The sequence below is a fragment of the Microtus oregoni genome, unplaced genomic scaffold (assembly GCF_018167655.1).
Source record: "Microtus oregoni isolate MIOR12 unplaced genomic scaffold, Mior012 000031F_ref0000149, whole genome shotgun sequence".
NCBI classification, from domain to species: domain Eukaryota; kingdom Metazoa; phylum Chordata; class Mammalia; order Rodentia; family Cricetidae; genus Microtus; species Microtus oregoni.
In genome coordinates this window covers 24,111,144-24,136,844 of record NW_024543090.1, presented here as the reverse complement: position 1 = coordinate 24,136,844, position 25,701 = coordinate 24,111,144, and the positions used below count along the sequence as shown (strand labels likewise).

The 25,701-nt window shown below is 44.4% G+C and overlaps 1 protein-coding gene across 2 annotated transcripts in view; it reads right to left on the bottom strand.

Annotated features, from left to right (window-relative positions):
• Sqor (sulfide quinone oxidoreductase) overlaps positions 1–25,395 on the bottom strand; it is a 41,197-nt gene extending 15,802 nt beyond the window's left edge. For both annotated transcript variants that reach the window (XM_041679107.1, XM_041679108.1), the window contains exons 1-4: positions 25,252–25,395; positions 9,278–9,528; positions 6,859–7,029; positions 2,424–2,477 (exon numbers count right to left, since the gene is read on the bottom strand). In XM_041679107.1, coding sequence (XP_041535041.1) covers positions 2,424–2,477; positions 6,859–7,029; positions 9,278–9,511 — 459 coding nt within the window. In that variant the 5' untranslated portion in view covers positions 9,512–9,528; positions 25,252–25,395. The remainder of the gene's footprint in view (positions 1–2,423; positions 2,478–6,858; positions 7,030–9,277; positions 9,529–25,251) is intronic.
• Between the last annotated feature and the right edge of the window lie 306 nt (positions 25,396–25,701).

Here is a 25,701-nt window from a genome sequence, read left to right as displayed (position 1 = left end):
TGGCATATGGTGTGTGTGTGTATGTGCGGTGTATGTGTGTAGTGTGTGTGTGTACATGAAGGAATTAGAAAAGGAACCATAGAGGAAAGGAAGAGACCATAAGAGAGGGGAGGGTAAGGAAGTGATGGATACATGGACCATGAAAACTAAGGAAGGAATATTTAAGGGAGAAAGGAGCCTACTAACTAATGTGGGAGGATGAGAAAAGACACATGAAGATGTCTTCATGAAATCCATTTTCATGCATGCTAATTAACAAAATTAAGAAATAAGTATATGAGCAAAAAATAAAGAAGCTTACTTTAAAGCACTTTTTGGTATACGTATAAACTTACCATTTACCAGAGATAAAAGCAAATTTACATACTAAAAACAGAAAAATTTGTCACAGTGCTTTGGAGCCCTGTTCTTTGCCTACAACCTTCAGACATTACAGTGGCATCAGCCCCTGTACTCACACAAGGAACAGATGGGTAAATGAGAGGTTCCGACCACAGCCATGGCCTCTAAAGTCACCTGTCAGGCTGAAGAATGGGCTCAGCCTTGGCAAACCCAACTCTGCCTCCCTGGGCATGAGGCTGCAGTTGAGATACAGCTTTTCCCACCTTTAGAGTGAGGACAAGACACCAGCCACAACTGCCTTCAGGAGAACCACATAGCTTCCTGGGAAGATAGGCAGGACCAAGAGTCATTCATCTGATGTCAATAAGACTGAAACTGCCTCCGGGGTTGTGCAGCTAAGACTCTTGGCGAAGCAGTAAAGCAAGGCGTTAAACACAAGGCCTTTGAAATACTAAAGATCCAGGTTCTGTCCCCTTTCCTACTAGGTAGTATTGTAACTCTGGATAAATTACCTTGTATTTAAAAGTCACTGTTAAGAGAAAGGGTGCCATAACTTGGCAACCAAATTCCCTCCAGGAAGTTCTGTGTGATGAGGTGTGTCTTATGCTCCCTCATCAATCAGATTTGCTTTCAGGAAATGCTGGGACAGAGAGATGGGAACGGAGAGAAACACATGAGCATCAGGGAAGAGAAGAAATGGAATTGCCCTTCAGGAGTACAAAGATAGGCTTGTGCTAGGGAGATGATGATGAGCCTGTATGTCACATGATGGACCAACGAATCTGCAGGACACCATGCTGAAGTGTAAGTTGGCATGAGAAAGAGTGGAGACAGATGGTCCATGTCGGGCATGAGAGCCCCATACATCCAACAGATGGAGTGGAGAACCAGCCTGCCAGAGACCATCATATTCCTGCCTAGTGCTCCACGGGGATCTCATATCTGCAAATGGTTGCCTTCTTTGTTACTTTACATTCACTTGAGATGTCTTCTAGAATTTTCTGTCATAGATTGCCTGGTAGTATGCCAGTCACAGTTAAGTTCCATTCCCTTAGCCTCAGTTTCCCCATTTATGAAAAGGAGGAAGCCGTAAAGGCTCACTCTCAGTCCCCAGCATCTCTCTTGATAAGGAGTAGGAATTCCATGGCAATGGCCGCCTTTAAATACTGCTGCTTCTTAACTTGCTACGAGAGGGCTTTACGAACGCTCACTCCTGCCCTCTTCCACCCTCCTCAGAAGGCAAGGAGGCCACTAGAGAACTTACATATAGCATATCTCAATGGGGTTCCACTACCTTTCCCCAGGTATGTAATGATTCTTCCCACCTGAACACACCCCAAAGACCCTTCCTGGGCCACCTCTACCTAGGTGGGAGCACATGTCTGCAGCCCGTGTCACCACCAGGCTTTATGTACCGTGACTGTTTGTCTCACTGCCTCAAAAACCCCCGACAAGCTCCTGGGAATCATAACAATGAATGGATTGTTCTGGTGTATTTTAGGAATATCTACTCAAATCTCACAATGTCAGTGAACATGCAGTGCTCCTGCTTGCTGAAAACACATCTCAAAAGCTTCTAGGTAGCATGTATATGGTGCTGGTCATTTCATACACCCAACGCTCAAGTCTCTATACAATAACCCCTAAATATGCTTCCAGAGGCTGATGAACTAACTGCTGTGTTCTGCTATTGCAGTCTGCTTAAGAATTCAAACTCGATCCGATTTGCAAAGGAAAGCCATAAAGCCAGCCTAGCCCTGTGTAATAAGGCAGCTTCCTGGGTATGCAGCAAAAGCTTCTTTCTTCAAGGAACACAATTAGGGCACAGACATACTGAACTGTGATTAAACTGTAAAGCTAAAAGCACATTGCTATCACTGACAAAATCTTAGAGAAGACTTTTTGGCATCATGAAAAGGTCTCTAGGAAACAAGGTAGGCTTGGTGTGCAGGGGTTAGTGTCTTAGAACCGTTTCCCTATCATTCCCCTATTACAAATGAATACAAGGAAAGAATACAGTGTTTTAGTTTTGTCTTAGCATAAATCAGAAAATGTAACACAGCAACAATTGAAGAAGGTACCTTCTCATAGTCCAGCTGGATTCCAAGAGCGATGATAAGATACTTGTAGGAGATCTACAACACACATCAAAAAATATATCGTTTTAGACCAATGCTCAGAAATCAGCACCATACCTCCATTTGTCAGTGTGAGTATCTCCAGGTGGATGGTGGTGGGCAGGTGGGGAGTACACACTGCAGTTAGCCATCCTTCTTCCTTTTCCGTAGCCTCATATCTCACTGACCCAAAACTCCTGTGCCCGGCCTCTGAAAGCTTGGGGCACCCATAAGTTTATGCACCGGAGAATGACAAAGAGGTCATAATCCTTGTGCAAAGCTTGTGCTTTCTCATATTGTAAAGGGCAAGAACAGCTTTATAATCTCAAAAGACAGCCAATTCTTTTTAGATCAATGAACAATTTATGAATCTGATCTATACTATGAACTAAACCAATATCATAATTGGGAAACTTCCTTCGAAAGTTACAGAAAAGGATGTTGCATAATTTTTTATGTTTAATGATTCAAATAAGTATTGTGATTGTACATGCTGAAGACAAAGATATCCATAAATATGGTAATGGACATATATGTTTAGGATCATGGGGAAGACACATTGGGATGAGAAACTGTAGAAGGGATACAAAGTATAAGAACATCAATCAAAAATATTTAAACCAGAAAATACTTAAATAAGAACCAGGAGCCCAGCAAAGAGACATGGGTGGGAATCCCCATGATCTCAGATTAAATGAAGATGCCGCCAGCAGCAAGCTGAGCAAACCCCAGCTGAAGAGAATGGACGTCAAGACTTGAGAGTGTTCCACTCTATCTGGGGAGTCTAGCAGTTGTCAAAGAGGACCCATTTTGTCACAAAAGAGACTTGGCTCCAGAGTACCCAAGCTTCACTGTGCCTCTTACCCTTGCCAAAGGTGCCAAAGCTTCCTTAGCCCAGAGCCCATGAAGCTTTATGGCAGTGGGTATGTTATACAGAAGCCACGCCCTCCTCCACTTCACAGATCACTCCTAGAGGATAAAGCCTGTAGTCCTAGGACCTAGTGAGGAATCAACAATGCTTATTGGATGAATAAATATATGGAGGAACAGTTTTAGCTTCATTTTTAAAAAATTAAATTTATCAAAGTTAACAGACAATAAAAAAAATCCATGTCTGTGTGCTCTGGGCACACAGGAAGTCAACATCTTGACACTCTTGGTTCCATAGGAAAGCTGACTATTGAAGGACACAGGAAATGACAAGAGGCCTGTGGTATGGGATGATGCCTACTTGGAATATCATTTGAGTTATTAATGTTATCATGAGTAAAGTGCCCAGGAGAAAGGAGAGGAGCTCTACAGAATGGCCTAGAACCAGCAGGACTGTTCTCTTCTGCAGCTAGGTGTGGTGTGTGCCTTTTCCAGTGACACTTAGCCCAGTGCTGATGCAAGTTGAGTTCAAGGTCAATTCACAGCTCTCCATCCTTCCTTCCTACATGACCTACCCTGCCCTGGAAGAGAGAAACGCTGGTCTTAATTTTACCTAACAAAAAAAGCATATATATATAAGCACATATAAGTAAATATTTGTGCACATATGTGCATGGCTTGTTTACTTAGAAATCTTTGCTCATAGGTCAAGAGGCTTCTCCATGATACCACACATGTCTCCTTGGTACAACCAAGCCAGCCTCATTCAGTAGACCCCTTGGTGGTCCAGGAATTCCCCAGTCTCTATAGTGGGGTTCATTATCTTGAAGATTATCAGTGTCTTACATCTCTTGAGAACAAGTGTCTTAGTAAGTGTTGTGGCCATGCACCATTTGTGACTTCTAAGGCTCAGAAACTTGGGGAAATTATAGGGTCTTGTTTCGAGCTATTGAAGAAGTTGGTGAATCTGGTAGGGTGTTCTTCTAGGACTTTATTGAGCAGAGTACAGCATACGCTGATAGCATACAGAAGGTCTCCCAGGATATATCTTGTTGGCTTCAGTTTATCCTCCCACTATGTCTGAGTCTTGGATTTATGATTCTTGTCACCAACCAGTTAGCAATTTTCACCACAGATGGCCTCATTTAAGTTCAAGTTTTAATTCCGTACATGTCCTCAGAAAGCTTTCTTTAGATTGCATAAATTAATCAGAGTTCTTTAGCAAACTTGATTCAATTTACCAAATCAGTCTATTCTTAGTTTACCTTCTCCTGCCATAGACACTAGATGGAAGTGGACTTGTGGTCACTGCTATGACCTAGACTGTGTCCCTGACACTCCTACCTCAGCAGTCTGTTTCCTAGACCACAAGCCTTAATTCTTCTCTGAACTTAAGTGTTTTCCTTCTTACCCCTCTTTCTCCAGCCATACTGGCTTCTGTTTCCTCCAATGTCTCTGCTTCCTTCTTTCCCCAAGGCATTTGCCTGTAGTGCCCACCTCTCACCCTGACTGATGCCTTCTGGCCCTTAACTTAGAAAGGCTCACTTTAGGCAAGCCTCTCTTGATCTGACAAACCTGATTGGTTCCCTCTTGCCATGCTGTGGCTCACTAATTTCTTGTATGGCTATATGAAACCCTTATCGTTCCCAGCAGACAGAGTTCCTGGAGGAGATAAAGTCTCCGTCCTGCTCATCCTTGGATGTTCAGGCTCCAGAATGACATCTAGGGCAGAGAAGATATGCTGTCAATACTTGTAAGGAAGCCATGTCTCGGTTTCTCCATTTGTGAAATGAGAACAGTGCCTACCTCGCTGAGCTGCTCTGAGCACTCAATGAGTAGGAAACTGTAAAGTACTTAGAGCAGTGTTTTGCCAGGTGCACGCTCAAGAAGTGTTGCTGCTGTTTTAAAAAGGGAAAGGAAACATGGCCAGCATGTTCACCACAAGCCAGAATGGCTTAGTCACTGGCTGAAGGCAGGTTTGTCATCTTTGAACCCATGTTGGCACACTTCTGTTTCTTCATTACTGTGTGACATTTATTTAGTAGGTAGGCCTGGAGTTTTGCAAGGGTTTAGCTGCTGATTTACTAGGTTCTTAGTGTCAGGATCTCTCACCCTGTCTACACCCCAATCCCATGTATGAAATGAGGATACTTGTCCATATTAGGCCTTCTGGCAAGGTCTATGCTGTTCTTTGCCACTGCTCAAAAGTCATGTTTACAAGCTTTACAGCTCCTTGGGGTTTGGGTCAGCTCACTTGGAAACTCGTTCTAAAGGCCAAGGCTTACTTGTTGTTTTCTTTCTAGTTAGGCTTTATTATTCCTTAATGACCTCCCTCCCATAAGCTTGTCTGTGGACAGTCCTTACAAATAATCAATACTGCACTTTGATAAAACCACCAAGGTATGCGTAGAGCAATATATCTTTCCATTACAGTGTTCCTGTGTTTTCCCTTCAGGGCATCATCTGAGACCTGAGGCTTCCTGTCACTTCTCATGTCTTTCAGTGGCTGAATTTCCTACAGAACCAGAATGGCAAGGTGTTGACTCTCTGAATGGCACAGAATACAGATAAGGATGGATGTTATTATCTGTCTACTTAGATAAGAGTCTATTTTTCTCAAGCAACCAACAATGTTTGCTTATATGTCTACTCATCCAACAAGCATTGGTGAATTCCTTACTAGTTCTAGGACTACAAGGAGAAGATGCAACCTTTATCCTCTAGAGGTATTCTGTTAAGTGGAGGAGGGCATGTCTTCTGTATAACATGCCCACTGCCATAAAGCATCATGGGTTCTGTGCTAAGGAAACTCTGGCAGGGGCCTGTGGCAAGAGTAAGTTTCCTGGAGAAGTGACTGGCAGCTGCTGTTCTGGGCTCAGAAGCAGATAGAGAACACCAAACTGCAGCTGGATACTGGGTAGTGGACCTGTGGTCTCACCATTGTACTCCCAGCTGCTCCATCAAATATGAAGGAAACGGTTATTGAAAAACCTGTAGGTCTAGTGTAGGAAGTAATATCTAAATAGTGTTAAGCACTTCTGAACCTCATCTTTGGCAAAATCACTTCCCCCTGAGGGCTGAGATAAACCTTAGTCACAGGACTCCCCTAACTGTGCCCCTACTGTGCTGGTGTGGGTATTTTGCAATACTCAACTCCCGTGGAAAACCGGATGTCAGTCAGAAATATTAGCTTACTTCAAAGGAAAGGGAAAAAATGCACCTGCTATTTTAATGTGTAGAAATAGCATTTGTTCAACAAAACTTCAGTCATAAGACTCTATACTAACCAATGAGGCCCGCCATATCACATAGTAGGTGTTCAACAAATACTTCTTTCAGTTTATTAATTCAAAGCCACTCAGCTTTCTGTCTATCTTCCAGTTACTGCACACTGTCATTTCTGTATCTTTAACACAGATATAAATACACACATGGGTACCTATGCCATCTTCTACCATGAGAGTGCTGCAGCTTGAGAATGATCATGCCCCCCTTGGTGACAAGAAAGCCCAACAGCCATGACAGTTACCTCCTTGCCATTGTCTGTGCGGATACAGTTCTTGTCTGGGTTCAGCTCGGCCACTCTGTCTTGAATCCACTCCACACCAGATGGAATCACACTTGCTGTGGAACGGCCGGACAAGGACAACTGTTTGGCACCAGCACCCACTAATGTCCATATTGGCTGATAGAAATGTCTCTGAGAAACAAAGTGTTGAGGAGATTTGTTTCCATTTGAGCCTCATCTAAAGAGTCTTAGCTTGAATTATCTCAACTAGACTCCCAATTAGTCCCTCCTGACCCTTAGAGCATCACACAGAGAAGTCCATAGAGGGTTAATTCCTACTGTTGCGTTTTCTCATATATTAACTCTAAAAGATCACCAACCAAGAATACTTCCAAGACCAACAAAAAAAATGACAAGTTGTCTTTAATGACCACTGGGTTAGTCACAATTTCTCACTGCTAAAAACTGACTTGGTGTTTATTATGTATGTGTTACATATATAAAATATATATAGATCATATTTATCTATCTATGCACATAACTTATGTGTACAGATGGAAAGAAAAATTAGGTCCAGAAGCAATGCATGATTCCTTCAAAGAATGTGGAGATTATAACAAGTCTAGAAAGCTCACTGGCATTTCTGGGGGGTCATCAAAACCTCGCTAACTTCAAACTATGTTCCCACAAAGGACTATAGATGCTTCTGGTCCATTTGTCTTTTCCTTTCTCTAGGGTTCTACACACAAATCCAATAGGTACCATACTCTTATCCATAAAGCAAAACATAAATAAGTTCTCATGGTCTTCTGAAGTACTCTTGCTTCCGGTCACCTATTCTTAAACTTCATTAATCGTGAGAGTCCTAGTCTCAGGGAAAAGGGCAGGTTAATTTAATGAGTTCATTCATTTGGGCGGATTAAGAAACCAAAAACTCTCCATATTGTGACAATGCATTCGGCATTTTGGCCAGTCTGGCTGGCCAGAGCAGCCTGGAACTCAGAGGGTGGTAAAGGAGACAGAAGACTAGTTTGAAATCTCCCTAAGGTCAATAGTGGTTGTGATCCCGAAAGAGGAGGGCAGAGCTCTCCAGCTGTGAGAGCTCATCAATTTCAAGTCCATCTTGAGCAGAAAGTGGAAGAAAAACAGCAGCTCAAGGGTTTCCCAGTCTACAAACATCAGCGCCAGCAATCAGGCCCAGCAGGCATCCAGAGCCTGAGTATGGCAGGCTCTGTCAAGAAAGGTCCCACGAGTGCTTTCTCACAGGGCAGGACAGAGATGACTGCCCAAACCTACAGCCAGTCCACCCCCAAGGTGCCTGATCCTGTCTCATCTTCGAAGCTAAGCAGAGTCAGCCCAGTGAGAATTTTAGTGGGAGAAATGACCGCTCAGTTCCCAGAAGAGAACACATTGTAAAGAAAGCACCCGTGGGAGACCCACTGTGGGTCAGCCACAATACAGTAAGCACCAGAAAAGACAGAAAAGACAGCCATCTGATACAGCTCTCAGACCACTGCCATTTGAGGTGGTCTTCCTGGGTTGAAATGACTGTAGCATGTCCTAGGGGAGTCTCATTCCCTGACAAAACAGGAATATGTCTTTCTTGTCCTACCCACCTATCTCAAAACAGGCACTGGGCCCACGTGGCTTTCTTCTAGCACAGGTACAGATCCCAGCTGGCTCACACCTAGCTTCTCCTTGGGGAAACATCAGGCAAACCACCAACAGTCTTGACTACTTTTTCTGAAGCTTCTGTAATCTTAAACCATTTCCAGGGAACAGTGCTTGACTTGCTCTCCACTATCCTATGGGGACAGGGTATACTTTTCTTAACCTTGGCCTACCCCAAGGTGAAAATTCCCACAGCACAGAACACCCAGAGGCTACCAAGACCAGTACCAAGAATGCAAGTGTTGATGCAAACCTGGGTTGGCACTGATTGCTCCTAATTGTTAGAATCTAGGAGGGGAGGCAGAGCGAAACCTTTGCTCTCTCCTATCCAACCTTCAGAGCGAGTGTGACCCAGTCAATAGTTTGGGACTAGTATCCTCAAAAAACATGATGGCACACGTGTTTGCTGTTTGAACCACGCATGCTGTAGTAATCTGTTGTGGCAGCCCTAATGGACTGGAACTGAAGGGACCCAGAAGGCTTAGCCATCTTGCCTCATTCTCAAGTACCCTCCACTCTCTCCCAGTGCTATTTTGTTATTATTTTAAAAGAATTTTTCATACACTATATTGTGAACATATTCTTTCCCCTCCCCAAACTCCTCCCAGATCCCTACCACCTCCTGGTTTGGGTTGGGTTTTTTTTTTTTTTTTGTCTGTTTGTTTTTTGTTTTTTATGCCCAGGAAAAGCATTAACCATAAAATGTAAAAACCATGCACCCACACAGACTAACACATTCACACTGTCATGCATGCCAAGGGACACTTACCTCGCTGGGTTCAACAATGGCCACATTCTCTGCTCCCACTTTCCTCTTCATACGAGTGGCCATGGTGATTCCCCCGCTGCCCCCGCCCAGCACCAGCACTTCATAGTGGTTCTTGGCTGTGCAGCAGGCTCCTGTATGCAGTTGGAGGGGTGCAGCCTGCTGAGTGCCCAGCCTGAGGAAACAGGCAAAGAGCCGGGCACGTGGACTGGATACAACAGCAACCAGTGGGGCCATCACCAGGTTAGGTCAGGCTAAAAGGAAGCAGAGAAGACTATGAGCACCAAGGAAAAATCACTCTATGGCCTGAGGAAGGGGAGGCTGGCATCGGATCAGTTCTGGTACCTCCTGTCTTTGCTGAAGTCTGCCTTCCTTCTGGGAAGCCGGCTTCTTGCAAACTATGGGTTGATGGCTACCTATTGGCTCAGCATTCCCTTCCCTTTCTGCCGATAGGGCCATCTAGGACTGTTTGAGAGATGGACCCCTGCCCTTTCATGTTTTATTTGTGCTCATATGTGTGCCCATGCGAGGTAGAGAACAACTTGTGGGGGTCAATTCTCTCCTCCTGCCACATGGGTCCTGGGGATTGACTCGGTCCTCAGTCTTAGTAGCAAGCACTTTTACCTATTGAGCCATCTTGTCAGTCTTTTATGGGTGGATACAAGCTATTCATACGGACGGACGATGGGAAATGAACTCTCTCCTGTACAAAAGCCCAAAGTGCGCTTAAGCCCTGAGCCATCTCTCCAGTCTGGCTCCCCCTTTAGAATCTCACTAATCATTTGTCTCTGCCTCCTTGTCCATCTAGGCCACAGTATGTTTCTCTCCAGCTCTCTTCCATTCTCTCAGCACACTCAAATGTTTCTTTGGCTTTTAAGCCCACGAAAGTGGTCTGCAACTAGAGACCTGTCACGGTCCTTGCCACGAGGGTACGTGTGACCTTCCTGAAGAGCAACAGTAAAATAAGAGTCTGACTTTCTGACACTCAGAGTTCATTCTGATCATGGAAATCAGGGCTTCAGTCCCCAGGCTCTGCTTACCCAGGGAAACAAAGTCAAATCAAACCCATTAGCTGTACAAACAAAGCCCTTCAATATTTGGAGCAATTTCAAGCAGATGATTAATACAAGCCATAAAAGGAGCCCTATCGGGTATCATAAAGATCATAAAGCTGTAATTTATGTAAAGAATCTGAGCCTGCTGCTGAATGGTCTTTTGTTGTATCAACTTCACAAACAACTCCTCCTTAAGATTCTCTCAGAGACGCTCCTCCCGTTAGGAAAATGAGCATCCACCCTGGGCAGTCAGTTCCTCAGCAGAGAGAACAGTGAAGCTTCTAGAGAGCTGGCCTTATGCTCCCCATGCAAAGCACTGGCCTCGCATGGAGGACATCAATGACTTGTATGAGTTAAAGGTCTAGGCTTTGAGTCACCACGGTGTCCCAAATGTCCCTATTGGTTTCAGCCCTGTGAGTTCAATCCAGGGTCCAAGAAGCCTTTATTCAAACCCAAACACTCCCTGAAGAGTAATATTCCTAGCCACCAACATCTGAATGGAGATGACCTAGTGTACCACATCCACAGACTGAAAACACGGGAGGTTGAATGGGGCATAGAGGTTGGGGGGCTATAGAACACTGAATCAAGAGATGGAAAGAAAGGAGGAAAACCCTGGAGAAAAGAAGGATGGGGTGGAAGCAGATGCCAGTTTTAATTGGTGTTAACTCAGTTGCAGACCTTTGGTGAAGCCAAATATTCCTCAAACTTCCAAACTCGAGACCCACAGAAAGAAGAGCTGGCCCACACACCATTGCCTCCAGGGTAAAAGCAATGCAACTACCCCTCCACCCTGCCTTCTGTTTCTTGGGATCAAGCATAAGGAAGTAGCTTCTAATACGGAAGAAGAAAAAAGTGTTACAAAGACATCTCTAGCGTACTTTTCATAACGTAGCCAGCCCTCTTCGAACAGTCTGTGGATGGCTACTGATGACACCCTGGGACAAACAACAGCAGACTCCACTCTGTCCAGAGCCAGTCCTGGCCCTCAACTGTTTCTACTGAGTTAATTTCTGATCTCTCCGGTTTTATATGGAGACAAAGAGTGTTCTAAATGACAACTATGGAGGAAAGGTTGGGTTTACATAATTACAACAATGAGTCCTGAGATCTTTTAAAATATTAATGTGTACAAATAATATATCAAGTGCTTAAGGTTGGAAAACAAATAAACATACTATATCATATCATATTAAATATATATGTTACCCCAACAAAGTAAGAGAAAATATATTTTAAAAGGAAAAAATAGCCAAAAGGTTATATTGAATAAGTTCTTTCTCCAGGTTTTATAATACTGGGTGATTATGATTTTTTTCTGGTTTTCTGTATGTTATAAATGTTCTACTAAATACATATTTGGCAATAAAATATCCATTTCAATGATAATAAGCGACACTGGTGACATCTTTTCTGCCAGCATTGAACTTGCAAATCAACTACCATTATCGCCCTAACTTCTAGGTGACCAGATTGAGGCAGACAGCAGCATATCTGTGAATCTCTCCAGTCACACAGCCCAAAGGTGGCAGGCTGGTCTAGCGCCAGGACTTCTACTTCAAATCTCTCCGTTATTCTATATCTATGATCTTCAGGACAAGCATATATCAACACTGACCAACCGTGGCTGCTCAGGAGTATCCAACCTTTTGACATTGTGATGTGTGGTTGTCATCTACAAATGTGTTGGGCCACATTCACAGGTATCCTGGGACACGTGTGGCCTCTGGGATGCATGTTGCACATTCCCATTAGGTCTTTACTATCCCCCAAGTCCCAGGTGTTAAAGTTTGGTCTTCAACTTATTGGCACTATTGGCAAGTGGTGGTAGCCCAGGAAGTGAAACCGAGTTGGAGGAAATTGGGTAACAGAAGGCACGGCCCCAAAGAGGACCTTGGAACCCTGATCTCTAAGTCCTCCACACAGACCCCTGTCTCTCTGCTTCCTAGCCACCATGAGGTGAACAGTCCTGCACAACACACTGGTGCTCTGCCTCAGCAAGGGCCTAATGCAGTGAGGCCAAGTGACAATGGACAGAGATCCCTAGAAACAAGTACCAAAGGGAACTGTTCCTCCATTAGATGACCTCAGATTTTTGTCACAGGAATGGAAAACTGACAGTCAGAAACAACAAAACAGTGTCTGCATGATAATGTTAAATGGGAAGAAAAGATTACTGTCCATGAATTCCCAGCGAGGGGAAAGGTTTCCCGTTGTTCTCACCCTGCAGCTAGCTCCGTGGGAAGAGTTTTGTTTCATTTCATTTGTTTCATTTTTTTCAGGCAACCCAAAAGAAGGCAGAGCTAAGTGTCTGGTTCGCGCCACTCCAGTCTGACTTATCTGACCTCAATTCTTTTGAAACTTGCACAAACGTTTCCCTCACTCAGCCAAGAGAGCCATTTCTGCTTTAATTTCACTGTTTACCCAGAGTCTGTTTCTGGCTCAGCACAGCTAGGGAAACGCCTTCCAAGCTCACTGTTTCAACTTCATTAATGAACAGCAGGGTGCCCCAGCTGTTAAAGCCATAGTCTCCTTTCAAACACGCAGTTCCAAAACCACACATCTACTAAGGGCATGGCTCATGCCCTAACATACTTGAAATCTTCACATCCTTTTTATTCTAGCCATGTAACATCAGATCAGGGAATCCAGAGCCATCCCCCAGCTCTGTGAGTGAAGAAGAGAAAGCCTGAACCAGCAGAAATATTCATAAGCATAATATTTAAGATCTCACTTTAGAACTATAGTTCACTAATATGTGTGTACATGCATGCATGCATGTATGTGTGTGTGCGTGAATGCATGCATGCATGTGTGACACTTAGCTCAAAGCTCCTGTAACCTTAATAATTTCTGCCTTTGTGCTATTGGGGTGATTCTGGGTAAAAGCTCTAGACTCAGCATGGGACTTGTTACCAGAAAAGTCAAACATGATAACAATTACAGGGTTGAGATTTTGAGCCACAAAAAAGGAAGAAGTAGCAGTGGGGCTGGCGAGTGTGTTCTGGTAAAAATCCTGAATAAGCTTCTAAGAACTTCCTCAGGGTTACAAACTCAGAGGCTCTGGGAGAGTGCTGTATCCAGAGAAGGCATAGAAGTGCTGTGTTCCCAATACCTTCTAATCGGGAATTCTTGTGTTATATCCTTTATAATAAACTAGTAAATGCCAGGTGAGTGGTTTCCTGAGTTTCATGAGAAGTTCTGGGTAATTATCAAACCTTCAGGGTGATCACAGGAAGTTCTGAATTTGTGTCAACTGGACAAACATGTGAGTCACCCGGGCCATCTTTTGTTGCGGGAGTCCAAAGTGAAGACGGTCCGTGTGGCTGAGCATGGAACTCTTACTGTTAATATAAATATTTAATTGAATATTTTAAATACTCTATTGGTATCAAAGAATGAAATGGTATTGATGAGCAAAAAAGATATTTGGTGTTAGAAACCAGGTCAGGAAACACTAAGAAGCCAACATACATGTCTGACATTGACTTAAACCAAATCTAAAGCAAGAACTAGAACATCAGACAAGTCACAGGAGTGACAGCCACACAGTTTTAACCAGAAGACAGAGAAGAGAAAGGAAGGCCAAACTCATCCCTGAAGTCAACAGCGAAGAAATGGAAAGCCCTTGATAACAAAGCAAGAAGGGAGCATAAACCTAACACAACTTTGCAGGCTCCCCACAAAACAGTCTGGAACCTATGCACTTGTTAATCTAATAAGTGTCTCAACTCTCAGGTTTCAGAATGAAGCAGCCACTTTTCCTCTGCATTCTTATTAAGTGAAACGCACACTTTAACAAATCAATAAACACGGCTAACTGTGCCTTCATTTGCAAGTGGCACATTCAATATCGTTTACAATTAAATGATACCATGCTTTTAAGCTAGATAAAAAATCCCCAGTTGGTCCTAAATCAATTGAGTGCCTCATTCAAAAGATGGAAATAGACACGTGGACACAGTAAAAACCCCTGCTGGCTGAGGAGTCAGCAGCTTCCTGGATATCTCTACTTACATCACTTACTGTCAACCTTCTCACAGTTGGCCCTTCCTAAATCAGCAGGACCCACTGCCTGTGTCCAAAGGTCCTGAGTCTCATGTCACTTGACATGCTTCTCACTGGGCTGTGAGCAGCCAGAACACCTAGCTGAGTTCAGACAGAGCTAGCATCTCAGCAAGAATTACCTACAGAATTCTTGATGTAAGATCCATCAACTCTTCAAGCTTGGAGTCAACCCTTGGCTCTCTCAGCCTTTGAGGAAAAAAAAATACATGATTCATTGTGTGGCTTGGGATAATTTCTCAAGCCTTCCCAGGCTGGCCCACACTTCCTGGAGCTTCAAAAAGCACATGGCCAACCTTAGCTGACCACCATGGCTGAACACTTCCAAATGGAACATGAAAACAAGAGCCGGCAGCTCTTACTACCCACACAAACCTGTACTAAACTACCTTGTACCGCTTTGTGGCTGAGATCCCCGTGAGTTCCAGGTTCTAAGACACATGAGACACACAGTCCTTAACTGCACAACGCAACCAGGCTCGATGTCATGTCCAGGTGTGGAGGACCTGGACCATAATCACATCAGTCCTAAAGCTGCCATTACCTATTGACATCTCTCCACAAAAATAACTTACTCAAGACAGAATTAAACAGGAAAACACAGAGAAATGCTTATAAAAAAAATAGTACCTGTCTATTGAATAGCGGTATTTGTATTTCCTGTAAGGAAATGCCCAGAATTGCCTCACAGATGGCTCCCTCATCCAACCCCATCTTTCCTGAAGTACTGCAGGTAACACATACCGTGAAAGACATGGTACAAACAAGGGAGATGACTGCTTCCCCTTCCTGAAGATATTCTGAGTCCTACTGTATTAGCTACAGTATTTTTTTCTGTGGTTGTGATCATTTGGCATTTTGAGACCAGGCTAGTTCCTAGAAAGGCTGTCTGTCCTAGGCCCAGCTAACTTCTGGAGACAGAGATGGTCTGGCCTGCCAGCATAACTTGTAGGACATTAATCAAGAACACAGAGTCCAAGCCACCTTGTCTGCCTGGCTTTTACATCCCATGAGACAACAGTACTCATATCATCACATTGGCACTAGAAACAAGGCATTCAGAAGCAGCCTCTGCAGCCAGGGTGCAGGGACATGATCACAGCTGTCGGTCCTGATCCGCTCAGCCTTTCTACCTGCCTCGCCTCGTGACACCGGCTTTTGTTCACGTTCCTCCTCGCCCATGTCTATCATCTGACAAAGCTGCTTGCCCACAGGTTCCTGAACGGCCTGCTGTGCCTCTGGTCTCCTGAGAACTGCGGGCAAAAATGCCTTCCTTCAGGGCGGCCACCTCATGATCTGTGGTGCTTGCCACACTCGATAAAAACAAATTCTGGGTGCATTCTAATACACCTCCATTAAGATGTGTGTGCCAACGGCTCAGTCAGATGGAAGACTTTACATGTTGAACCGAATTTTGTTAGGCTTCTCCTCCTTAGATGTGTGTGGAGCTGTCAGGTGGCATTTAAAAAGCAATTTAATTACATGCTACTGAAAAATGTTGTAATTACATGGGTGATTGGGCCAAATTTTTGCAGCTCCATAACATAGCTACAGTTTGACTTTGTAATGCAATAATTAATCTAGAAGGATCTGCCACCTGGTGCTGCTTTCCCCTGTCACACTCCACCATCTACTCCAGGGAACTTAACCTGGCGTGTCTTCTCCACCAAGGGAAACCTTCACAGCTCTTTGACCCATTTGACCTTGGTACGCCAGCCAGGTGTGTTCCTTAAAGCTGGTTAAGGCGTGAGGTCTCTGCAAATTCAGCCTCTGACCTATCCTTAGCTCATTGCAATCATGCAGGGGCTGAATTTTCAAAAGTGGGAAACAGGAAATATAATCAATATTTTAACTGACAGGATCCATTCCCTGCATACAAGTAGATGCGCTAAGTAACGTGTTGCTTGGCTAATTGTCTATGATGATCTTCATGAAAAATAGAATTGATGAAATATGCACAGGCACGCTCACTCTGCTGTTCAAGAATGTTCCCAGAGGACTCCCTGAGCACCTAGGAAGGATCTGGGCTGATGGAAAAAAAGATGTTTCCTGGCCCCACTCCCAGTTTATCAGCCTCAGATGCTGAGGGAACAGAAGAGCTTGGCAGCTGCTGGTAATACAAGCCAGGTAGAAGGTGGACCTATCCCTAGGGAAAGGTTTTCTTTTGTTAATGTTAGACAGTTTAATTTAATTTCTAAGTATTGAAAGTATGCCATAAACATGAGTCAAATCAAATATCAATGATTCTAGAACATTTTTACCTTTTTGTTCATTTTTCTTTAGACCCACACCCCCTCCCAAGCATTCACCTCTTACCCTCCCATCCCAAGCCCTGTCCATCAGTCTCTCTTGTTCTCTGACTTTGGTTGGGTCCAGCTAGAGGGAGATTTTAAAAGGATATTAAAGAAAATAAATGGGAACTTATTGGAATGACTTACAGGATTCAGTGCAACAATGGCTAGTTGTGAATGGAAAGTCCCAGATTCTAGCAGCTGCTCAGTCCCAGGAAGCCGGGTGTCTCAGCTCATCTTCTGTATATGCTGGGACCCCACAACGGGAATGGATTTGCTGGCAAGATGAGGGCAAGCAGGCGAAGAGCAAACCCTTCCTCCTTCCTTGTCCTTATATAAGCTCCCAGAAGAACACGTGGCCCAGATTAAAGGTGTACCCTCCAGCCTCAATGTCTGAATCAAAGGCATGTTTTCTTCTTGCCTCAAGATCCAGATCACAAGTGTGTCCTCCAGTTCTGGATTATAGTTCATTACAGATATAGTCAAACTGACAACCAAGAATAGCCATTGCACTGTTGAAAGCGTGATAGAAATGTCATGCACTGTGTTGAAAATCCATTTAGTGAGGACTCAGAAAGCAGCAGAGAAAAACACAGTTCACCTTGGAAAAGCTTCTAAATCTCCACCAAGAGACTACCTTGAATTAGCCAGGTGAGCACACTTTAACCCTCTAAATCCTTTCAAAACAGAGAGACTTTCGCAGCAGTGAGGTAGCTATCATCATGGGCCATAAAGATAAAAGGTCACTAGCTTTGAAAACAGAGGGTGAAGATAATGAACCAAGGATGTGGACAACTTAAAGAAGCCAGAAAAAAAAAAAAGAAGAAGAAAACAGAATCTCCTTCAGAATTTCCAGAAAGTTCAAGGCCCTGCCAGAAACTTGGTTTTAGCCTATGGAGGTCTGTACTGGAACTGTGAAGTAGACTATTGTAAGATACTAAAATCTGCTGTTGGAGTTTGAGCCTCAGCTGATTGGTACAACAACTGCCCAGCATACAGATGCTGGGGTTCCACTGCCAGTGCCACAGAATGGGGGCAGGGGGCAAGCGGGTATGTAGCATTAAGCTGCAAAGTCTGGGGTTTGCTATAGCAGCTTCAGAAAACTAACACAGATGTCATCTCATCTCCACAACAAATCAACAAGAGGTGGGTACTATTATTTCCAATTACAGATACTGATGCTATCCTTCAAAAGAAGTTAAATAGCACTCCAGTTAAGACTAAGATGTATATGATCCTAGATTTTTGGGGGGAAGCTAATCTCATTACTCTTTCCTCTAGTCTAGAGCAGATGTACTGGAAAGTAAAGATACAAGCATTTCCTGATAACTATTCCTAAGGACATAGCTGAAAAGCTTGATGATACTCTCTTGGTAGGAAGCACAGATTTTCTGCCTGTCTACCTAACCATCCAGAGCGCCCCAGGGAATGGCAAGAAGAGCCCAGATACTCCATAATTTCAGGAGTGACAGAGTGGTCCATAAAGCTGGAGTCTGAAACCACAAAGAAGGTTCACTCTCTCTGGAGAGAAGAGATGCATCAAAATGTCAAAAGAAATGAAGCTTGCCCACAAGCAAGTCCCAAGACGGATAGGGTAGATAATAAGACTCCAGCGGAAGGAAGGTGAGACAGGGACCACGCATTTTTCAGGAGGACACAGTCTTGGGCAGAGAGCAGAAAGCTTACACATATTATGTTCCACTTCAGCTCTGTTGGGCCTGCTGTGGAATACCGATGCTTTTAGTCCCTGGAACTAACACACTTGTTACAATGAACAAGCTCAGAAATATTTGCTAAAAGGAATAAGTTCATTGGTGAGTACTTTTACGAAATAAATTTCTATATCAGACAATAAGGGGATAAATTAATCAGAGGAAACAATAAACCTAGCTACAGTCCTGTAAGTCTGTTGCTAGTCTACTGCATTTAATGAGTGTACATGATAAGGGCCTGAAATTCAAATAAATAATCAGATAAAACAAAATGAGTAGATGAGAAATGGAAAGGGCCTCTGAGAGTAAATGAGGAAACCAAGAAGAAAGGAATCCTGTAAGCAGAACAGGGAGGTTATGTCAAGGGCCTGCTGAGCTAGTTTTGCACAGCTGAGGTTGAGGTTCACAAAGGAGACTCACTTGGAATGGAAACCACCTAGCTGTGGATGAAAAGGAGGGCAGCTCTAGGGAGATGGGAGCTGTGAAGAGAGGGGAACTGGACGAGTCTATGTTCCTGACATTTAGGATTGAAAGCCGTGATGGCTGTTCTTGGTTATCAACATCTGGAATGAACTTCAGCCTAGAAATGGAGAACACACCTGTGGGAGTTTTTTTTGCTTGGTTTGTAATGGGTGGATCCACTTCCAGTCTGGACCTTTGAGATAGGAAGACCCATACCTTTGATCCTGACCTTGAAGCCAGAAGACATCCTTGAATCTGGGTCATACCTTCTGCTGGACATAGAAGAAGGAAGCTTTTGCTCTTTGCCTGTTTGCTCATGTCTTGCTGGCAAGTCCATTCCTTCACTGGCATTAGAGTTTACATCTTTGGGACTCTAGCAGATACTGAAGACCAGCCGAGACATCCAGCCTCATAGACTGAACAACTTCTGGATTCTTAGACTTTCTATTCATTTTTAGACTAGCTGGACCATAGAGTGTAAGTGATTCTAATAAATCCCCTTTCCATATACATTATAGATAGATAGATAGATAGATAGATAGATAGATAGATAGATAGAATAGTTCTGCTACTCTAGAGAACCCTGACTAAAACAAAAGCTTAATCTAGAACCAACCACTGTCAACCAGCCAGCATTGATAAAGCAGCAACCAAAGTCCATGCCTGTAGACTAGGCTGTTCATTCAGCTTATGTTTTCCTAAATTCTGAATTACTTGCCAATGTGAAAATTTTTAGAAATATCTCCTAAAACATGACCCTATGGTCTTACTGACAACAAGAAGCCCACATTCACACAGGGAAACACTTAGTTGGAGCTACATGGTCAGTGGGGCCATCTCCACCCTACAAAGGGTTCCAGTTTACTGCCCCACCCAGCCTGAGTGAGTCATGAAAGTTACCTGCTCTGCGTAGCTTGGATTTCAGCTTCTGTGCCCTGCTAATGGCAGTGAAAGCCTTGGAAGTTCTTAATGGAATGGAATTTAGACGGAGAAACTGGGAGAATGAATTAGAGAACTTTAGTTAACGTCAGCATTCCCAGGTGTTTACTCCCTGCCAGGCGTTGTGCTAGGCACAGACAAGAAGCGGTGAGAGTCTGTCTACTTTCACAGCAAAGCCCAGGAATGTAATGATCCATTGAGTGCCTGTTTCAGAACTCTGGGCACCAGCAAAGGTTGAGTCTCAGCAACAGGAAAGAATTAAATTGAACGTGAGACATGATGAAGGAAAACAGCTAGTTATGAGGGTTAAAGGAGGAAGGATTTGAACCACGACATTAGACCTACTTGTTGGGTTGGGTGTGATGAAAAAAGACAAAAGTAACCCTATGGGATTACTCAGAGAGAAGCAAAGGTCTGAAGCATGATGTGAGGTGGAAACTATGCTCCTTGGAGACAGAAGGGATCACATGGGCCTCGCCCCTGCTTTTGGCTCGCCTCCTCTTGAGTAATGCTGGGCTGGCCCTGCCTGCATATACAGGAACTGGATTACTGTATTGTTAACAAATAAAGGAAATGAAGCAATCTCCACTAAGCCCTGCATGCTAGGACCTTATGGGGGCTCCAATCAATCCAGGCATTTGCTTAACTATTTAGCTGTGAAGCAAGAGCTCGTTATGGGCCAGAACTAACTTGTCCAAGAAAAAGAAACAGTTGCACGCACCACTTTGTAAGGCCTGCAGCCACTCTCCAACGAGCACTGTTAGAGCTGTCTTTTAAGAGCTAGCAACAGTCCTACCCAGCTATGAACCAGAACAACAACCAGCCACATGAAACCATGTCCATAAGGGTGCAGTAGCAGCACACATAGCTTGGTGTGTGATAATCATCAGCTCTCTAAATGCATTGAAGATCCACACAAGAAGAAGGATACTGTACCTGGTACTGGAGACTTAGCCAGCTACCCTGGGGTGGTGAAGTCATGGAGCTCCAAGGAGAACCTACAACCACTACTTTACTAAACCAACATACTCCCTAATAATCTAAACATGTGTCCTTATACCCACAGATAAGTGTAGTCCGCAGCCCTCATCAAAGAATCTTTTCTTTGCAACAGATGGAGACCACTAAAGAAAATCCCAACCAATCAAAATGCAGAGTTATGGAGCCCAGTCCCAATGACTACATCTACAAAACACTCCTGCACATAAGGCTCAGAAAACATATCAGAAGAGGGGGTGGAAAGACTGTAAAATCCAGAGGATCAAGGAGTTTGCTGTGAGATTGCATCTCCTAGGAATGTCAGAAACTGCCCCTCTAAAGTCTCACCAACCTGACTGCCTAAACATGAACTGAACAAGACAACAACAATAGACGTAAGTGGGTGGGGGAAAGCCCACAAAGCCTCAACCCTACACAAAGGACTTTAGGCAGCTAAGGAACACTATGGGTGGAAGAAACAGTGTTTCCCAGGGAAGATCATACAAGTTGCCTACCCAACTTGTATCCAACACTAAATGGTCAGCCCTGAAAACATACATACATTGTACATACTGAGTATACACATACACACACACACCACACACACACACACACACACACACGTAACAATAGAGTCTTGGGAATATATGGATGGGCTTGAGGGATGCAAAGGAAGGGGGTAATAATGTAATTATAATCTCTAAAATAAAAAGGGAAATGAAAAATTCTTGATGAAGATTTCATAATGAAAAGGTTATTCCTTTTGCTGCTGAGAAATTCCCTCCACGCTTAAGTACTTAGTTACATTTTTGTATGTTTTTGTAATATTTTATAATCACAACAAGCATTATAATGATAAAGCTGACTATTTCACAAAGGAAAAAGCAAAAACACAAAGATAATACTTACATAAAGGAAAGATTTTGCCTTCAAAAAGGGAAACTGTGCATCAATGAACTGCATTGTTTTAACTTAAAGTTAAGAGTTTTGACTGGAGAATACGAAAAATAAATAAGCCTTGTTTTTTGTTTGCTTACATTTCCTAATTGCCAGGGGGGCTTGAGTCCTCACAGTCTAACGCACGACAAATAAAAACAAATGACTCCTTACTCCTCTACAGGATGTTTCACAGCAGGCCTCTAGTCAGGTTTCCTATCCAAGGTCTGTACACACCCATGTGGACCGAGCCACAGACACTCTGCAAAGGAAGGTCTCCAGTCAATTAACTGGGTCACACAGCAAGGGTCAGCAGAGGACCAGACTTCCTGAACCTGATATTTGTTTCTTTGTATGGGTGGATGGATGGATGGATGGGTGGATGGATGGATGGATGGATGGGTGGATGGATGGATGGTTGAGGAGGCAGACTATCATGTAGTCCAGGAAAGCCTCCAAGAGAAGGATAACCTTGGACTCCTAATCCTTCTGCCTCCATCTCTCAAATGTTGAGGTTTTATAGGTGTTTAAGCCACCACACCTGGCTTCCTGAATCATTAAAATGATCACAATAAAATTACTCATCAAGCCAAAGTACACTGGAATTCAAACGTACACGCAAGAAAGTGAAGAGGGGTGGAGTGTCACTGTAAACAGACTGGCCAATGACGTTGACTTACCATTACCTGGAATCGAGTTTGTAGAGTCTTGATGAGAAAAGACTCTTTAATTACAAGTTATATATCTGTCGTTTGACCCTAGATGCTGAAATCGATCCTTTGGTAGTCAGGACGCAATGAGATACGCACAGGCACGGGTTGTCAGATTCCCCAACAGCTCACATCTCTCTAAGCTGGACCTGATGGCACAGTTACCCATGCACTAGGAAGCTTTCTCTGCGGGCATACCCTGAGTCAGAACACCCAGGTCCACATTTCAGATGGCACCAGATAGAGCTCATGCTTCCCTTACACTGGGACAAAGAGCTGGGATAGACGGGTTAAAGGCCCCTTTACTTCCTAAACTGCATTCACGTCTCAATGAGGAAGAGAAAGAGGTGGGTGTGGATATTTGTCTACTGAAGCCTCAGATTGAATTTCTGTGGCAAAGAATGTCTAGGTTAAATACTTGGCCTGCAATATAATCAGGGTGGAAGCCAGACATCCCGTTTTCTGCACCAGTAAGCACCCTGATTCTCTGAGAAGCAGCTATGGCTAAACGAAGGGTTCAAGGCATAAGAAATGCATGGGGGGATCATTCGTGGAAGATCTGATAAGTGTGGGATAGTGTAAAGTATACTTGATGTATTTCTCATAACAATCGCTGAAGAGGGAATTATTGACTCCATTTTATGAGTATGAAAATGGAGGCTATAGGGCCAGAGGTAGGTCACTTTGAGCTCAGAAGTTTGTTTGAATATAAGAGAAGGTGAATTCTCTTGAACTTAAAGACCTTTCTCTATTATTTAATGCAAGCTTAGATTTGAGGGCCTGGGAGAAATCACATGATAATCACCCAAACTTAGACAGCTGAAGAATGGGGTGCCCTTCATCCACCTCGAGTGTCATACGCATGCGCACAGACACACAGACCAATTACAGAACCAACACTTCTATGAAAAGTTCTCAGGGTCTATAACAGAGGTTCAATTGGCATTAGTAGGCTTAGTCTTGGTAATTTTAGTAAATTACCATTCTTTCTCCTAGTTACCAAATCTCCAAAGAGTTGTGTGATGGGTGAGGAGCAGGATGAAAAAAAAAAAAAAACCAAAGAGGGAAGAGATGTGTATCTAGAAATGCTTTGCCATGGGTTCTGTCTTCATTCCTTACAAGACATTTCCTATATGACAACGCATCTGATTAACAAGCCTACACATGGGCAAAAGAAACTCCTGGAATCCCACTTTCCTGTCAAGAGGGCACCAACCCACAACAGACCCAAGAGCCCTCACTTGCATTTGGCTCTCCCAACTCCTAGTGTGTTTATGGAGTTGCTCTGCCAGGTTCAAAAGAAGCCGTTCATTTTAAACAGTCATTTCCCAAGCCTCCAGCATAACAAGCTACCCTCTCCAAATCATCCAGCAAACCTTGATGTACCAGAGTAGGGGACACAGGGGCGATGGCCAACACCGGGAAGAGAAACAGAGGAGGTCTGGAATGGTGAGACGCCATCCCTCTGCATCAAGTTCAGTTGGGGTGCTTCTCGGGTACGGGGAGGTGTCTGGCTTGTTTTGTTGGGGCAGTGGTCTTTTCTTTTTCTCCTCCTTATGTGAAGCAGAGGCCCAAAGAAACCCAGATTCGAGGGCATAATGGTAGGTTCAAGGAAGCGTTAAGCCCCAGAAGCCAAGTTGCCTCTCTATTAACAGGGTATCTAAATTGGGGCCCATTCATTTGAATGAAAGAAAAATCTCTACCTTCACTGCCATCTACTTGAACTTGAACATTTTTCCAGTATTGTGTAGACAGTCAGCTACAGCAATATTAGCAGTATTTGTGACCTTTTAAAAAAGTATCTTCTTACATTAGAGGAGGTGTGATTATCTTGAATTCTATATTCTCTAGAATTTCAAACTTGAAGTGGCTATTGCCTTTTAAAAAACATACATTACATGGTTCTTTTCATTCTTTAGCAGCTGTTTTCTTTCATCATGGTCTACTTTTAATTTTGTGCTTTTAAAGTATTTTGAACGGGGCTGGAGAGGTGGGACAGTGGTTATGAGCTCTTACAGAGAGAACTTACTTCCAAATGATTGGGGCTCTGTTCCCAGCACCCGGATGACTGCTCGCAACCATCCAGACTCCAGTTCCAGGAGTCTGATGGGTACTGGGCACACACCCATACATGCGAGCAAAACAACCATAGACATGAAATTAAATAATAAAGTTTGAAGAAAAAAAGGAAAATTTTCTGAGAAAGAGCCCTTCGTTTTTTCCCAGACTCAAAACTGCCCAAGGTACCCTGACACAATAATGAGTCAGAACCCTAGGTTTACAAAACCCTGTACAAAGTCGCGGGCTCTGCTTGAGTCTGAGTCCTAGAAGCTGTGATGGAACTCGGGTAAGTAAAAGAAAGATGAAAAGGTTCTACCAAAGAGTCTTTCCCCACTTTACACAAGTTGCCAATCACCCTGACCTGTGCTCCTCCTCTGACCCCCAGCGCTGGGGCACGTCCCCTGCCTCTCTGCCCTCTTCAACCCGTGCAGGCAAGCTGCTCTCGGTACTGAGGGTTGAGTGACAGGCAACAAGTGGGACTAACACTCCTGAAATTCCCACGCACTGAGATCATAGGTCCGGGCTTTGTGCTGGGGAGGGTGTCATGGCCATCCTCTCCACATTGCTGAGGCTCTGCCACTGCCCAGAAAGCTCTAGAGTCCACGAACTGAGTCCCAGACCAGGGCGATTCAAGCGGTGGAAGTCAGGACTTGGAAAGGAAGAGAGGCGGCCCCCCAAGCGCTGGGATTGAGCGGAGACAGCAAGCGGCACGGAAGGGGTGACAGCGTCCCAGAGTCCAGGGCCTGAGCTCTGTGGGGTGCATCTTACCGGGCTGAGCGACACCGTGGGCCCCAGCGCTGGCGCAGCAGAAACTTCAGTGGCTCTGGAGCTCGGGCCTCGCTGGGGCCCCGCCCGGCTACAAAGGGGTGGCCGGGGGGCGGGGCGGGGGCGGAGGCCGGGAACCCGGACAGCCACCCCCAGAACAAGCACTCACGCCCAGGAAAGGCCGCCCCGGGCGTTGCCCAGTCCAGAACCCGGAGCGCGCTCAGGGGAGCAGGCAAGTTCACCTGAGGCATGGGTGGCTCTTGCTCCCTGGCCACAGTTTCACCCCGCGCCTCGCGACTGTTCCGGTGCAGCCCAGACGCTTTCCCACCGGTGGTGCAGATAAAGCCGCCACCACTCAAGGCCGTGCGGTCGCCTTCCCCAGGAACCTGCTAGACCTGGGGAGTTGTACTTTTGTGGCCGGACTGGTCACGGCTCCGCCCCTTCTTGTGTGAA